The sequence below is a fragment of the Eumetopias jubatus genome, unplaced genomic scaffold (assembly GCF_037043125.1).
Source record: "Eumetopias jubatus isolate StellerSeaLion01/CBP00866 unplaced genomic scaffold, mEumJub1_p1.0 scaffold_6, whole genome shotgun sequence".
NCBI lineage: Eukaryota > Metazoa > Chordata > Mammalia > Carnivora > Otariidae > Eumetopias > Eumetopias jubatus.
In genome coordinates this window covers 41,856,507-41,874,074 of record NW_028274812.1, presented here as the reverse complement: position 1 = coordinate 41,874,074, position 17,568 = coordinate 41,856,507, and the positions used below count along the sequence as shown (strand labels likewise).

Below are 17,568 nucleotides of genomic sequence, written 5' to 3'. Positions count from 1 at the left end.
GCTAACATGTCTAGAGTAGCAGCAACAGTTCTAAGGACTTGCTATACATTAACTCAGTTAATATTCTCAAAAACCATATGAGGTAAGTGGTAGTATCATTCCCATTTTACAAATGAGAAACACCATGGCACAGGGAAGTTAAGACATTTGTCCAAGGTCAGATGGCTAGTAAGTGGGAGAACCGAGATCTGAACCCAAGCAGTCTCCAGGCAGTGTAGTATGGAACAAAGACTTTGGAAGGAGAGGGACCAGGCTTAAATTCACAGTTCACGCCTAACTAGCAATACGAGTTTGGGCAAATTACTTACCTATTCTTGTAAGCCTCTCCTTTTTTCTATAGAGTGGCCTAGTAACACCTATACTGAATATAAAGTCAAGTACAATCTATAAGTACCAATGTATGGCAGAAATCTCAATAACATACAGCTAATATTATTATTTCTATCTTTCCAGCATTATTTTACAATGACTTTTTTCAAGGTTTAATCACAATACCAAATTCTTTCAGTGCTCTGCTCACAATTATAGTAAAAGCCAATCTCTCTTCTTTATTCTTTAATATCCTCAAATGTACACCAATAGTGTCCAAGGCCAACCATGTCCAAAGTTTTTCAATAATGGGTCAGAAATCCATATATAATCAGCCTGCAATTGTTAAAATTAACAACAATGAAATAAAGCCTATTCTAGTCACAAAATACAAGTTTTCTACCAATATCAAAACAGCAGCATCAGAACTGTTTACTCAAGGTTATTCATACTATTCAGACAGATTTTTCTAAGCCCAGAGCAAATAACTTATCAATGTTGAAAGCATTATTAACAACATCTGTATTTAATGGAATGAATGACATATCTTCAGAGACCCTTTCAACTTCTGAATATAGTAATTCATGCTCTCTTTGGTCATGTAAAAGGGTCTATTTTCACTAAGCAAAGGCATACCCAAACATCTCCTGGAGTTTGGTCACACTGAAAGAGTTTTGGGGGTACTTCTGGCATTCATATGCTTTTTTCTCAAAGTCCGGGGATCCCATGCCTTGGTGGGTGGACACAGTTCACTTTCAACTCAATTAGAGCCTTCTGAAACAAAGTCATATCCATAGGGCAGATACTTGAAAATGCAGATATACCCTGTGGGCATCCCAAAGAAGCCATATAAACTTAAAGTCTGATTCCTTCTCAAGAATAAAACCAAAACAAAATAAAAAACAAGAACATTTTCTGAAAGTATGACCCCATTTCTACCAAAGCTTTGAATTTCTTAAAAAACTTATGATTCTAGGACTGGAAATAATTTAGCATTTCAGATTAACACCTTTTGACTGCTAGCTACTCGATCAACCCTATGTGGTCTGAACACCTGGACTTCTTAGAACAAATAACAATGCTTCATTTTTTTTCCTCTTGTTCAATTTCAATGTAAACAGATGGTTCATCAAATAAGAAAGTATAATTCTGTGAGCACCCAAAGTCCTAAAAGTTGGGTCTTTCTGTGCCTTCATTGATCTGAAGAAGCAGTTCCATATCCTACTGAATAAAACTAAAACTATATAATCTCTATAACCCAGCTTCTTCCAAAGAGTCAATCAGCAAAGAAATATTAAGGGCTACAAGGTGAAGAAAAATCACAGTCTTTGCCATTTCCTCCATCACATCAGAAAATAAACCTGACTTGTAAAATTCAAAACTTAGCACAATCTCTCCTGAGCAGAGCAACTTTTAAGTTCTGCTTTAATGACTTCCAAACACTCTTCCTTCATAAATGCAGTCTCAACTGTGACCAATATGTGTGACTGTTTCACATTTCACCCAAACTCCCCAAATCCCTTTTGGTATATGGCTAGGATCTGTTAGAGCTATGTCCCCAAGTTAGCACTAATTAGGTGAAAATGTTTCATTAGAAATATCAGGTAGCCTTCACACAAAGGTCAGACAGACTCCATTTGGCCTGGAAGTTTCTGTGGGGAAGTTGATAGTACATGCATATAAGGTTCTAGTCTAACTAGTCTCCTTTGTCTTCTATTAGGACTAATCTAACCTGTGGCTTTTCTGCTAGCTCTGCTCTAGCCAAATGACAAGGATTCCAATAACCTGGAAAGAGAAAATGTAAAACCTCAAACCTCTTGATGTCAAAAAGAAGAAGCTTAATGTTTTTTGTTGTTTTTGGTTTTGGGGTTTTTTTTTTATTTAAATTCAATTAGCGAACATATAGTACATCATTAGTTTCTGACGTAGTGTTAGTTGAGTATAACACCCAGTGCTCATCATGTTTTAAAACAATTCACAGTGATCTTCATCTCAGAAGATAAAGGAAATGTTTTATCTCCATATCTCATTTATAATGTAAACTCTGATTAATAAAAATCAATTAGGAATGTTTTGTTTAACTAAAGCTTAAGCAGATCTGTTTCAAGTGTTTATTTTTTTTAAATCCAAAATCAATTAGTTTATTTCCATACCTCATTAAGATTTCTCAGATATAATGTAATCATTCACTGAACATATAATTCTAGAAGATGTTATTTCATGTACTCAATCTTTAAGATTAGGTAATTTTATTATCTTTCTTCTGAATCTTAGATAGCAGAAAAAATCTGGCTAACAAAGAATGTATTGAAGTTACTGATTATTAAACACCATTTCAAGACATAAATGCAAAATGAAACAACACACCTGATTGAATGACGAATCACTATCAGAGCAATTATCTGTGCAGTAACTGTTGCTTTTCTCCTTCTGGATTTTTTTCTGCCTCTCTTGACTTCGCATCTCATCTTCTTCAAACTTGTTAATCATAGATTCCACCACTACCATCATGATATTCTTCAGGGAATGCATCATTTCTTTGTATCTTTAAATTCAAAGCAGTTTTGGTAAGAGAAAGACTATTAGCACAAATCAAAACACTCAGCTAAATTAAACTATCTTATTTTTTTTTCTGTAAAGTCCCTTTAAGAGCACAGTTCTAAAAAGAAAAAAAAATGTATCAGTTTTTCTTAAAGAACAAGTAGCACAATGGAATTCACACAACAGGAATAAAAATTAACAAGAATTCCAAAACATATGTTATTTCACAGGTTTCTTCATCTCATTACATGGACCAAGGTAGTAAAATTAATACAGTCTAAAGCAAGATGTTCCAATGGCATGGATACCTGTACTCCACAACAGTCAACTGCTAATATCATGCTACCAGAACAATCTATCTTACATACCCCTTTTATTCCCTGTTTATTTCTAACTCTTTCTCTATCCTGCTCCCTTCCTCTATTTTCTTTCCTTCCCTTCTTCCCTGTCTATCGTTATAGGCACCTATAGCCACCATTAAGACCTAAATAAGAGTTAAGTTATGAGTAAGTCCTTTGAAACAGAGGCTAAAGAACCCACTGTCAGAGATGTTAAGAAAGGGATTCCTGCTTCTCTCCCTCCCACTCCCCCTGCTTGTGTTCCCTCTCTCGCTGTGTCTCTCTCTGTTAAATAAAAATTAAAATTAAAATTAAAAAATCTTTAAGAAAAAAAAAAAGAAAGGGATTCCTGAAATTGGTAAGAGTTTGAACCAGACAGCTTCTAAATCCCTTTTAGCTCCCGTCTTAGAAAGAGGGGTGGCTGGGTGGCTCAGTTGGTTATGCATCCAACTCTTGATTTCAGCTCAGGTCATGATCTCAGGGTCATGAGATCAAGCTCCACAAGCCCGCTTAAGATTCTCTCTCTCTCTGTCCCTCCCGCAATTCACGCATGTGTGCTCTCTCTCTCTCTAAAATAAATAAAATCTAAATAAATAAATAAACAAAAGTCTCAAAAAGAACTTAAAAAGTTCTCCACTTATTATGTGCAAACTCTCAAGTATCCATATTAATATTAGATTGAGATTAATCTAATATTAATTAGATTAATTAATTAATGCCTGGGTGGCTCAGTCGGTTAAATGTCTGCCTTCAGCTCAGGTCATGATCCCAGAGTCCTGGGATTGAGTTGCGGCATGCACTGGGCTCCCTGCTCCATGCGGAGCCTGCTTCTCCCTCTGCCTCTCTCTCTCTCTTTAAATAAAATCTTTAAAAAAAATAGAATGAGAGCCCAAAAAGCCTAGAAACTGAATTTTAGAGCTAGATGAAATAAATAAATAAAATCTTTAAAAAAAATAGACTGAGAGCCCAAAAAACCTAGAAACTGAATTTTAGAGCTAGATGAAACTACTAAAAAAAATTCAATCTAGCCTTTTATTTTTCCTAAAGAACCTGTAATATGTGACCTGGACCACTGAAATTTCTATATTTAAAACAAAAAGGCATAATGATTTAAATAAACATAGTGAATAAAATATTATTTTGGAATCAGAAATCCTGGATTATAATCCTGACTACTTTACCTACCAGCTTTGTCATCATAAATCAGTTTCATTTTCCTCAATTATAAAATGAGATAAAAAGAATACAATTTAACTGACCTATTTCATATAGCTGTAGCAAGACATAAGAGTATGTATCTGAAAGTTCTTTGTAAATATAAAGCATGAAAAATATTATCATTTTGTAATAAAAATATATTAGGAAAATAAGCACAGAAACTTCCCTTTCTTTATATTTCTGTTAAATGGGTCACTGTAACTCCATAAATCTGAGGAAGGATAGGTAAGTTACTCTTATATAAACAATAAAACCATGCTGGGGTTTTGGATAGAAATAGGAAGCTGAGATTTTAAAGTTTAAAGGAATTTTAAAATACATCTTAAATTATATGATACACATTATATATTACTAAATATATGTAATTCTATATATAATTTAAAATATATTCTCATATATTTAATATGATTCAGTAACATATAATTTACATAAATTATATAAATATAATATATAACTAGAAGTTATATATATAGATATATAACTAGAAGCTAATTCAATTCATAGTTAATTTATGTATGTATTTTTAAAGCACCAGAAATTGTGAGAAAACACAAAAATATTGAAAGAAGATGAGAATAGTTAGGAATAATGCACGAGGAAAACACATACAGAAGAGAACTGCTATAGAGGTGAGGAAAAAGTCCAGGGAAGATCCAAGTTTAAGGTAAGGGGCTATAAAGAACAAGAAGGAATCCTAGGACACTCATCAGACTAAATGGCAAAGTACATACAGGATAAATGAAAAAGTCTCCTGCTTTCTCCTCTACACATTCTCAGCAGCAAGAAACAGGGAAGCATAACAATGCCTTGGTAGCAATCAAGAGCTATCCATCAAATGCTACTCTCTCCTTCCACAGTATTTGTATTATAGCTAGACACAGGTCTAAACTACAGTCCCCAGACTCCTTTGCAGTTAGGCATAGCCATGTAAACAACACAAAGTCCTTTCCCCTTATAATTTGCAATATAGTAATTTAATAAATGAATATAAAGGTAAGAATCTCAATGATATATATAGGTTAGGATCAAGGGTCATTAAAATCCACAGAAAACATAAACGTTTCATCTTAGACATGTTTCCTCCAGACCGTTTTGAAAACACCAACATGAATTCTTCTGCAAGAAGTATCAGCAAACTGACCACAGAAAGAGATAAGAATAAAAAATTTTATTTTTATCTTTTTTAAAGATTTTATTTTTAAGTAATCTCTCCATCCAACAAGGGGCTCGAACTCAGAATCCCAAGATCAAGAGTCACATGCTCCACTGACTGAGCCAGCCAGACACCCCAAGAATAATAATTTTTAAAATTTAAAAAAACAAAAAAGCTAGAGAGCCAGACCCTCAATATCAAGAGTCAAATGAACTAGTCTTCAATAGTAGCCACAGCAGTTTTGAAAAAGCCAAAGTAAAACAAATATAAAATGGATTATAAACACCATTAAGACTCATTCAATACTCCAAGAAGTCAAAATAAGAAAAAGTTCTAAGAGGCAGTGAATAAAAACCACATCAATTAATAATGAAAATCTACATGGTTAATAGTTGCACTTATATATATGAGGAATAGATGACAGACCCTACAAATGAATTCTTCTATCTGTAAACCTCTATTTAAAAAATATCAAAATGTTTAAGAAAATAATTTCTAATTATTACAGTAAAAATGCTGTTAATAGAGATACTATTGCCTAATCATTAGTCCTACATAATTTCTCAATTTCACAAACACACAAGAAAAAAATAATATTCTGCACAACTTAAAATCTATCATCTACGACTCATAAAGCAGAATACAAACACTCATTAAGACATTGAACATTTTTGTGAGGCAATCATCATTTTAATTTTTACACATGGATGAACTAAAACATAAGAAAATTAAATGGCTTATGCAGATATAAAAAAAATTTCCTAATATTCCCATATACAACTCTGCTCTTAGCATGAAAATGCTTTCATTTTCTGACTAACAAAATATTTTAATACTCCTTTTAGAATAAATTTAATAGTACTACCAGAAATAGATTATCAGAAATTATATTATCCAAAGATGAACATGACTCTAGTATGTGTTTTTTCTTCAATCAAGAAATAAGAAATCTTGGGGCACCTAGGTGGCTCAGTCTGTTAAGCGTCTGCCCTTGGCTCAGGTCATGATCCCAGGATCCTAGGATCAAGTTCCACACTGGGTTCCCCACTGGGTGGGGAACCTGCTTCTCCCTCTGCATGCTGCTCCCCCTGCTTGCATGCTTGCTCTATCTCTCTCTCTCTGACAAATAAATAAATAAAATCTTTAAAAATAAATAAATAAAATAGAAAACACATGGAGGTTGGGGGGAATGGTAGGCTCCTCCGGAAAGCATAGGAGCTCCACACCCCACATCTTGACCCACAATGCCTCCACCTAGCTGCTGGTGACTTTTGTCTTTTTCTAGCAGGCTGGTGATTGAGGAGGAGCAAGATGGTGGAGGAATTGGAGACCTAAATTTCGTCTGGTCCCAGGAATTCAGCTAGATAGTTATCAAACCATTCAGAAGACCTACGAACTCAACAGGAGATGGAAGAAAATAACAGCAACTCTCTGAACAGAAAAGCGACCACTTTCTGGAAGGTAGGACGTGCAGAGAAGTGAATCTGAGGCGATATTTAGGAAGACAGACGGCGGGGGAGGGGACCTCCATCAGCCGCTACTGGCAAGTGATAGAGCAGCAGAGCCCAGTATCAGAACTTTTAGAAGTCTGCTCTGCTGAGGGATGCCGCTCCAGTGGCTAAGTGGAGGGTGGAACCCTCCTGGGACAGTATGGTCTCAGGACCCTCGGGGTCACAGAAAGACCAGGGGTGCCTGAGTGCGGCACAACTCCCAGGTATCGGAGCGGGGAAGCAGGCTGCAGAGATGGAGCTGAGGAGTGGGCTCTCAGCTCGGGGTTGCCATAAACCATGATCCGTGGCACAGTTGGGCCACTGCTCTTCCAGCAGGGACCGAACAAGCGGCAGATCCAGGGAGACTCCCCTTCCTCCCCCAGAAGGAGCGGCATGGGAGCGCACTGCAGGGATCTGCTGGGTTTGGAGACTCCACATGGGGTCGTGTGCCAGAGATATTAACGCTCAGTCACAGGCTGAGTGAGCATGGAGTGCGGTGGAGCCCGGGGAGACAAGAGTGATTGACTGCTTTTCTCTGAGGGCTCACTGAGGAGTGGGGTCCCGAGTTCTCAGCTCCTCCAGGCGGAGATTAGGAGGCCACCATTTTCACTCTCATCCTCCAAAGCTATACAGAAAGCTTTGGGGGAATAAAAACTACCAAGAGCAAACCCGAGCAGATTACCTAGCCTGGCCCCTGGCAAGGGCGGTGCAATTCCACTTCAGGCAAAGACATCTGAGAATCTCTGCAACAGGCCCCTCCCACAGAGGATCAGCAAGAACATCCAGCCAAGACCAAGTTTATCGATGAATGAGAATGGCAAAACCCCAGTGCTAGGGGAATATAGCACATAGAATTTATGGCTTTTTTCCCATGCTGCTTTAGTCTTTGAAAGTTAATTTTTTAAACTTTCTTTACTATTTTTTTTCTATTTTTTAGTTGAATTTGTCTTCTTTCCTTTTTCAACCAACATCTTATCAATTTCTTTTTTAAACTCTTTTATGAATTTTCATTTTTACAGTCATATTCTATCCTTTCATTGTATTTAACCTTATTTTTTTGTATATATGTAAGTTTTTCATTCTTTAAAATTTTGGGATACAGTTTCTTCTAAAAAAACAAAATATACCCTAAATCTAGTGTATGACACTGTCCTACCCTCCCACCTGATCACATTCTTTTTTTTTTTTAATTCTTTTGCATTCTTTTCTCAACCAACTTATCAATCCTTTTTTAAAATCTTTTTTTAATTTTCATCTTTATAGTCATATTTTATCCATTCATTGTACTTACCCTTATTTCTGTATATAAGTTTTTCTTTCTTTAAAATTTTGGGAGGCAATTTCTTCTAACAGACAAAAATACACTCAAAATCTAGTATGTGGCTCTGTGCTATTCACCAGCCTGATCATATTCCTTTTTTTTTCCCCCCTTTCTTTTACCCCGCTTTCGGGTCTCTTCTGACTTGTTTAGTGTATATTTTTCTGGGGTCATTGTTACCCTTTTACCATTTTGTTCTCTCATTCATCTATTCTCTGGACAAAATGACAAGATGGAAAAACTCACCTCAAAAAAAAGAACAAGAGGAAGTACCAACTGCCAGTGACCTAATCAATGCAGATATTAGTAAGATGTCAGAACTAGAGTTCAGAATAATGATTATAAAGATACTAGCTGGGCTTGAAAAAAAGCATAGAAGATACTAGAGAATCCCTTTCTGGAGAAATAAAAGAACTAAAATCTAACCAAGTTCAAATAAAAAAGGCTATTAATGAGGTGTAATAAAAAATGGAAGCTCTAACTGCCAGCATAAATGAGGCAGAAGAGAGAATTAGTGATACAGAAGACCAAATAATGGAGGATAAAGAAGCTAAGAAAAAGAGAGAGAAACAACTACTGGATCACAAGGGGAGAGTTCAAGAGATAAGCGATACCACAGAGCTAAACAACCTTAGAATAATTGGGATCCCAGAAGAAGAAGAAAGAAAGAGAGGGCAGAAGGCGTATTGGAGCAAATTACAGCAGAGAACTTCCCCAACTTGGGGAAGGAAACAGGCACCAGAATCCAGGAGGCATAGAGAACCCCCTTCAAAATTAATAAAAATAGGTCAACACCCCAACATCTAGTAGGAAAACTCACAAGTCTCAAAGAGAAAAATCCTGAAAGCAGCTTGGGACAAGAGGTCTGTAACCTACAATGGCAGAAACATTAGATTGTCAGCAGACCTATTCACAGAGACCTGGCAGGCCAGAAAGGACTGGCATGATATATTCAGAGCACTAAATGAGAAAAATATGCAGCCAAGAATACAATATCCAACTAGGCTGTCATTTAAAATAGAATGAGAGATAAAAAGCTTCCAGGACAAACAAAAACTAAAAGAATTTGCAAACACCAAACGAGGCCTACAAGAAATATCAAAAGGGGTCCTTTAAGCAAAGAAAGAGCCTAAAAGTAACACAGGCCAGAAAGGAACAGAGACAATATACAGTAATAGTCACCTTACAGCAATATAATGGCACTAAATTCACATCTTTCAATAGTTACCCTGAAAGTAAATGTTCTAAATGCCCCAATCAAAAGATACAGAGTATCAGACTGGATAAAAAAATAAGACCCATCGATATACTGTCTGTAAGAGACTCATTTTAGACCCAAAGACACCTCCAGATGGAAAGTGAGCGGGTGTGGAAAACCATTTACCATGCTGATGCACATCAAAAGAAAGCCAGGGTGGCAATTCTTATATCAGACAAATTAGATTTTAAACCAAAGACTGTAATAAGAGATGAGGAAGGACACTATATCCTACTTAAAGGGTCTATCCAACAAGAAGATCTAATAATTGTAAATATCTATGCCCCTAACATAAGAACAGCCAATTATATGAGCCAATTAATAACAAAATCAAAGAAACATATAAATAATAATACAATAATAGTAGGGGGCTTTAACACCCCCCTCACTAAAACGGACAGATCATCTAAGCAAAACATCAGCAAAGAAATAAAGGCTTTAAATGACACACTGGACTACATGGACTTCACAGATATATTCAGAACATTCCAACCCAAAGCAATAGAATACACATTCTTTTCTAGTGCACATGGAACACTGTCCAGAATAGATCACATCCTAGGTCAAAAATCAGGTATATTCAGAACATTCCACCCCAAAGCAACAGAATACACATTTTTCTCTAGTGCCCATGGAACACTCCGCAGAACAGATGACATCCTAGGTCACAAATCAGGTCTCAACTGGTACCAAAAGATTGGAATCATTCCCTGCATGTTTTCGGACCACAATGCTTTGAAATTAAAACTCAGTCACAAGAGCAAAGTCAGAAAGAACTCAAATACATGGAGACTAAAGAGCATCCTACTAAAGAATGAATGGGTCAACCAGGAAATTAAAGAAGAATTAAAAGAAATTCATGGAAACAAATGAAAATGACAACACAACTGTTCAAAATCTTTGGGAAGGAGCAAAAGGCAGTCCTAAGAGGAAAGTATACAGCAATGTAAGCCTTTCTCAAGAAACAAGAAGGGTCTCAAATACACAACCTAACCCTACACCTAAAGGAGCTGTAAAAAGAACATCAAATAAAACCTAAACCCAGCCAGAGAAGAGAAATAATAAAGATCAGAGCAGAAATCAATGAAATAGAAACCAAAAGAACAGTAACAGATCAACAAAACTAGGAGCTGGTTCTTTGAAAGAATTAATAAGATCGATAAACCCCTGGCCAGACTTACCAAAAAGAGAAATGACCAAAATAAATAAAATCATGAATGAAAGAGGAAAGATCACAACCAATACCAAAAAAATACAAATAATAAGAATATATTACGAGCAACTATATGACAGCAAATTAGACAATCTGGAAGAAATGAATGCATTCCTAGAGACCTATAAACTACCAAAACTGAACCAGGAAGGAAAAGAAAACCTGAACAGACCCATAACCAGTAAGGAAATTGAAGCAGTAATCAAAAATCTCCCCACAAACAAGAGACCAGGGCCAGATGGCTTCCCAGGGGAATTCTACCAAACATTTAGAGAAGAATTAATACCTATTCTTCTGAAACACTTCCAAAAAATAGAAATGCAAGGAAAACTTCCAGTCATTTTATGAGGCCACCATTACCTTGATCCCAAAACCAGACAAAGACCCCATCAAAAAGGAGAACTAGAGACCAATGACCCTGATGAACATGGATGCAAAAATTCTCACCAAAATACTAGCCAATAGGATCCAACAGTACATTAAAAGGATTATTCACCACAACCAAGTGGGATTTATTCCTGGGCTACAAGGTTGGTTCAACATCTGCAAATCAATCAATGTGATACAATACATTAATTAAAAAAGGAACAAGAACAATATGACCCTCTCAATAGATGCAGAAAAAGCATGACAAAGTACAGCATCCTTTCTTGGTTAAAACTCTTCACAGTGTAGGGATACAGGGTACATACCTCAACATCATAAAAGCCATCCAGGGAAAACCCACAGTGGATATCATACTCAATGGGGGAAAACTGAGAGCTTTTCCCCTAAGGTCAGGAACACAGCAGGGATGTCCACGATAACCACTGCTATTCAACATAGTACTAGAAGTCCTAGCCTCAGCAATAAGACAAGAAAAAGAAATAAAAGGCATCTGAATCGGCAAAGAAGTGAAACTCTCACTCTTTGCAGATGATATGATACACTGTGTGGAAAACCCAAGACTCCAAACCCCAAAACTGCTAGAACTCATATAGGAATTCAGTAAAGTGGCAGGATATAAAATCAATGCACAGAAATCCTCAGTTGCATTTCTATACGTTAACAATAAGACAGAAGAAAGAGAAATTAAGGAGTCGATCCCATTTGCAATTGTACCGAAAACCATAAACTACCTAGGAATAAATCTAACCAAAGAGGCAAAGAACCTGTACTCAGAAAACTATAGAATACTCATGAAAGAAATTGAGGAAGACACAAAGAAATGGAAAAACGTTCCATGCTCATGGATTGGAAGAACAAATATTGTGGAAATGTCTATGCTACCTAGAGCAATCTACACATTTAATGCAATCCCTATCAAAATACCATCCACTTTTTTCAAAGAAACAGAACAAATAATCCTAAAATTTGTGTGGAACCAGAAAAGACCCCAAATAGCCAGAGGAATGTTGAAAAAGAAAAGCAAAGCTGGTAGCATCTCATTTCTGGACATCAGGCTCTATTACAAAGTTGTAATCACCAAGACAGTATGGTACTGGCACAAAAACAGACACATAGATCAATGGAACAGAATCGAGAGCCCAGAAATGGACCCTCAACTCTATGGTCAACTCATCTTCAACAAAGCAGGAAAGAATGTCCAGTGGAAAAAAGACAGTCTCTTCAACAAATGGTGTTGGAAAATTGGACAGCCACATGCAGAAGAATGAAACTGGACCATTTCTTTACACCACACACAAAAATAGACTCAAAATGGATGAACGACCTCAATGTGAGACAGGAATCCATCAAAATCCTTGAGGAGAACACATTTCGAAGCAGCAGCAACTTCTTCCTAGAAACATTGCCAAAGGCAAGGGAAGCAAGGGCAAAAATGAACTATTGGGACTTCATCAAGATAAAAGCTTTTGCACAGCAAAGGAAACAGTCCACAAAACCAAATGACAACTGACAGAATGGGAGAAGGTACTTGCAAAAGACATATCAGATAAAGGGCTAGTATCCAAAATCTACAAAGAACTTATCAAACTCAACACCCAAAGAACAACTAATCCAATCAAGAAATGGGCAGAAGACATGAACAGACATTTCTGCAAAGAAGACATCCAAATGGCCAACAGACACATGAAAAAGTGCTCAACATCACTGGGTATCAGGGAAATCCAAATCAAAACCTCAATGAGATACCACCTCACACCAGTCAGAATGGTTAAAATTAACAAGTCAGGAAACAACCGATGTTGGCAAGGATGTGGAGAAAGGGGGATCCTCCTACACTGTTGGTGGGAATGCAAGCTGGCGCAGCCACTCTCGAAAACAGTATGGAGGTTCCTCAAAAAGTTGAAAATAGAGCTACCCTACGACCCAGCAACTGCACTACTGGGTATTTACCCCAAAGATACAAATGTAGTGATCCGAAGGGGCACCTGCACCCCAATATTTATAGCAGCAATGTCCACAATAGCCAAACTATGGAAAGAGCCTAGATGTCATTCAACAGATGAATGGATAAAGAAGATGTGGTGTGTGTATATATATATATATATATATATATATATATATATATATATATATATATATATAATGGAATATTATACAGCCATCAAAAATGAAATCTTGCCATTTGCATCAACGTGGATGCAACTAGAGGGTATTATGCTAAGCGAAATAAGTCAATCAGAAAACGGTAAGTATCACATGATCTCACTGATATGAAGAATTTGAGAAAGACAAAAGAGGATCATAGGGCAATGGAAGGAAAAATGAAACAAGAGGAAACCAGAGATGGAGACAAACCATAAGAAACTCTTAATCTCAGGAAACAAATTGAGGGTTGCTAGAGTGGAGGGGGGTGGGAGTGATGGGGTGGCTGGGTGATGGACATTGGGGAGGGTATGCACAATGGTGAGCACTATGAATTGTGTAAGACTGATGACTCACAAAGTTGTACCGCCGAAACAAGTACTACATTACATGTTAATAAAAAAATTTTTAAAAAATAAAATTAAATAAATAAAATAAAACAAAACATTATTATGGCCATACTCACTCTTTAGATTCCTGAGTCCTTTTAGTAACATGCTGTACAACTGTGTCATAGCCAAAATCCTCATCCTGATTCTGATCAGATGTCCATTTTCCCATTTCTTCTTCAATCATAGACCCCAAAGTGTTACATATATGCTGCCGAAGATATTTCACAAATTCATAGCTAAAACAAATATTTAAAAAATAAATCAGTAAATATCATGAACTCACTTATTAAACATATCCAGGAAAAAAATGTTAGCACAGAATGTTTTATACAATACTCATATTTACCTTTCACTAGCATTAAATTTTTCATCCCAAATCACCAAGCTAATCTAGAATTTTTTTTTTCTGGGACATTGGCATTTTCTGCTTGCACTCCATGCCCACTCACTCCATCACTCCACCCAGTCATCAACGCTTGTTAATATTGCCTACACATGCTTTGGCTTCATCGCTTCTCCTTTTTTCCCACTTCTATTGGTCAGTGCAAATCCACATCACCTCACACAGAGATTACTACTGCAGCCTTCTTGCTCATCTTCTTTCACCTCCCCTTCCCTCTCATATTTATCCTGAACACTGTAGTTATCTTGGTCCTCAAAACTCACAGATTTCATTATTTCTGAGTTAGAGCCATTTTATTCATATCAATACCTCACACCACATCACATACATAATGTCTCAATAAATATTTGTTGTATTTAAAACTAATTATTGGCTGTCTATTATCCTTCAAATACAATTTCCTTGGCTTAACATTTAAATACCTAATCAGTCAAGCCCCTTAATTACTGCATCTCCACTTACATGAGGCCACGCTTAATTTTCTCCACAAACACCAAACGTTTTGACTTGCATATAAGAAAGGACGGATTTTTACGTGATTATCATGTATTAGACATTGCTCTAAGTATTTTATTAATATTGTTTTATTTACCACATGAAATAGGCAAAATAGATGAGGATACAAATTGAAAAGTTAAAAAGCCTTGTCAAATTCACAAGCTACAAGGGTGTCTGTGGCTCAACTGGTTAAGCGGCCAGCTCTTGATTTCTGCTCAGGTCATGATTTCAGGATCCTGGGATCAAGGGAAGCATCAGGCTCCATGCTCAGCGGGGAGTCTGCTGGAGGACTCTTTCTCTCTCTCCCTCTGCCCCTCCCCCAGCTCCTGTGCATGTGCACACACACTCTCTCTCTCTCAATAAACCTTTAAAAAAAAATTCACAAGCTACTAATTCAGTTCCACCTTAATCCAAAACTCTTGTCATTCCCACAATCCCACACTCTCCCAAAAGTGGAAAAATTTCAAAAATGTTTAAGAAATAAAATAAGATGTTCTGTAGTGCTCAATGGAGATTGGAAAGGGAAATAAGTAAATGTAACGCTCATGTTTTTACCAACTGTATATTATTTAAATTTCTTGCATTTAGGGAGATAAATCTATTACATTTTATTTTCTCAAAATTATAATTCACATGTTAAATTAAAAAGTATAATTTACTTAAAATTTATTTTAAGTTATTTATTGAACTTACTTTTAAATGTTTAATATTTAAATTCAATGTTTAGCTAGTAACTTCTAAGCTTTAAGAAAATAGGTATCTATTAATGGCAGAAGAGGAAAACAACATTATTTTGTAAACTTAGTGACCTGCAATATTAGATCAAAATGATGAACACTGATTTTCAGAAATACTCCAAGAAAAACAAAACCCAAAACTTACTGAATCATATATCATAGAAAATAGCCTCTAATCATCATTTAAGCAGTTTTGCAGTTTTTGCTTCTTCTGGTGATTCATCATTGCCTTATATTACTTGAAGATCTTCCCTTATACAAGCATAACTTACCATCCATTTTAAATGTTAAAACTTATTTTTTAGTTTGTATATTTGTAATTATAAACCAAATCTTTGCATATTCTATACAAAATGGGGAAAACTTACAAAAAGGAAAGAATTCAGAGATTAAGGTTTCAAGAGAATCTTTTAAAGATGCTAATTTTTTTACAGTAAGTCCTTTTTTTAATTTAATTTTATTATGTTAATCACCATACCTTACATCATTAGTTTTTGATGTAGTGTTCCATGGTTCATTCTTTGCGTATAACACCCAGTGCTCCATTCAATATGTGCCCTCTAAAGATGCTAATTTTTTAACATTTGACAGTCCCTATAATGCCTCCACAGAAGGACAGCTAGCTCTGAGATTAGAGTTGGCAGATATGTGTGATAAGATCTGAAGAGCCCAAAAAATGTGTTCACCACAACCATCCCACCACAACCAGAAACCCTCTAAAGAATCAGAATATCTGAAATTCTAAGACCAAAAATTTATCATTGCTTTCTTTAAAATGTCCTTGTAAATAAAAAAGGATCCAGGAATAGATAATCCTTTCAGCCTAATCAGTATGACCTCACAGCCAGACTCTTAGTACTGGGAAAAGGAAAAGTGTAATTGGAAGAAATTGCAAAGAGATGAAAGGTCCCTAAAAACAATCTTGATCTTCCTCACAATCTTGCCCTAGGCTAGTCAAACAAACACAGGAGTTTTCCTTCACATCTCTGAGATACTCAGTGAGAAACAAAACACGGGGAAGCCTGAGTTAATTCTCTGAAACTAAAGGAAGGGCCACTCTGAAGATGAATTCTACATCTCATCATCAACGTCTACTATGCAAAGGCAAATGATTCCTTAGTTTGATCAGCCCCGTTTTTGTGCCACAAATTAAGCAATCACAAGAAATGAATATTTAACTGAGAAATATAACTTTTGTGTTTGCTTTGTTTAAAGCCCAAACTATAAGCCACAGAAATGACATTTTCATAACTAAGGCAGTGAAGAAATATAAAACAAGCCCATTAACAAAATGTATTCAAAAAGTTGAGAGAAGGGGCACCTGGGTGTGGCTCAGTCAGTTAAGCGTCTGCCTTCGGCTCAGGTCACAATCTCAGGGTCCTGGGATCTGCCCCATGTTGGGCTCCCTGCTTAGCCCGGAGTCTGCTTCTCCCTCTGCCTCTCCCCCTCCCCCCTGCTCATGCTCTGTCTCTGTCTCTCTCTCTCTCTCTCTCTCTCAAATAAATAAGAATCTTTAAAAAAAAAAAAAGTTAAGAGAATACCATTCTAAAATAAAAGACACATCAAAAAAACAAAAACAAAAACAAAAACCTCCCCACTATTTAGCATCATCTATAAATAGCAAACAGCAAATATGCTGAGAAAAAATTTAAACCTCCTCTTTGGGAACTTGAATAACCACATACTTTTTTCTAGTGACATCATTTTTATCTATGACCATAGTACTATGTCCCAGAAGACACCATTCAAAATACTTCAAGGTTTTGGTTCATCTTCCAAATTAAATGAACCCAAGAACCCCAAAATTGAATATTGCCTAATGGGTTACTGCTCTTTTAAGAGAAAAGATCTCCAGGGAGGATAAGGCCCTCTGTCATGTGAGGACTACCAGGCTGCCTATGGCCCTTTGAATGCTCTACTGACTCACTGATCATTGGAAGATTCAAATTAGTAAAGTCATTTCTGCAATTGGACCCTTCTCCTCTTTGGGTAAGAAAAATCCAAGGCTTCAAATTCTCATCTGACAATTCATTTTGTGTTGGTTCTTTTACCATATGAATTCACGGCAATGTCCCATAAAATCCTACAAGGAATGCTGTTTTCTATAGTGGTGCCCAGGATCGAAAATTATTGTTGCTATGGGCTGGGAGAAACACTTCTATAAAATTAAG

The 17,568-nt window shown here is 36.3% G+C and overlaps 1 protein-coding gene across 4 annotated transcripts in view; it reads right to left on the bottom strand.

Moving 5' to 3' along the window:
• Positions 1-17,568, bottom strand: part of TBC1D32 (TBC1 domain family member 32) — a 196,732-nt gene that overhangs the window by 172,200 nt on the left and 6,964 nt on the right. For all 4 annotated transcript variants that reach the window (XM_028117067.2, XM_028117066.2, XM_028117068.2 and 1 more), the window contains exons 3-4: positions 13,834-13,995; positions 2,677-2,854 (exon numbers count right to left, since the gene is read on the bottom strand). In XM_028117067.2, coding sequence (XP_027972868.2) covers positions 2,677-2,854; positions 13,834-13,995 — 340 coding nt within the window. The remainder of the gene's footprint in view (positions 1-2,676; positions 2,855-13,833; positions 13,996-17,568) is intronic.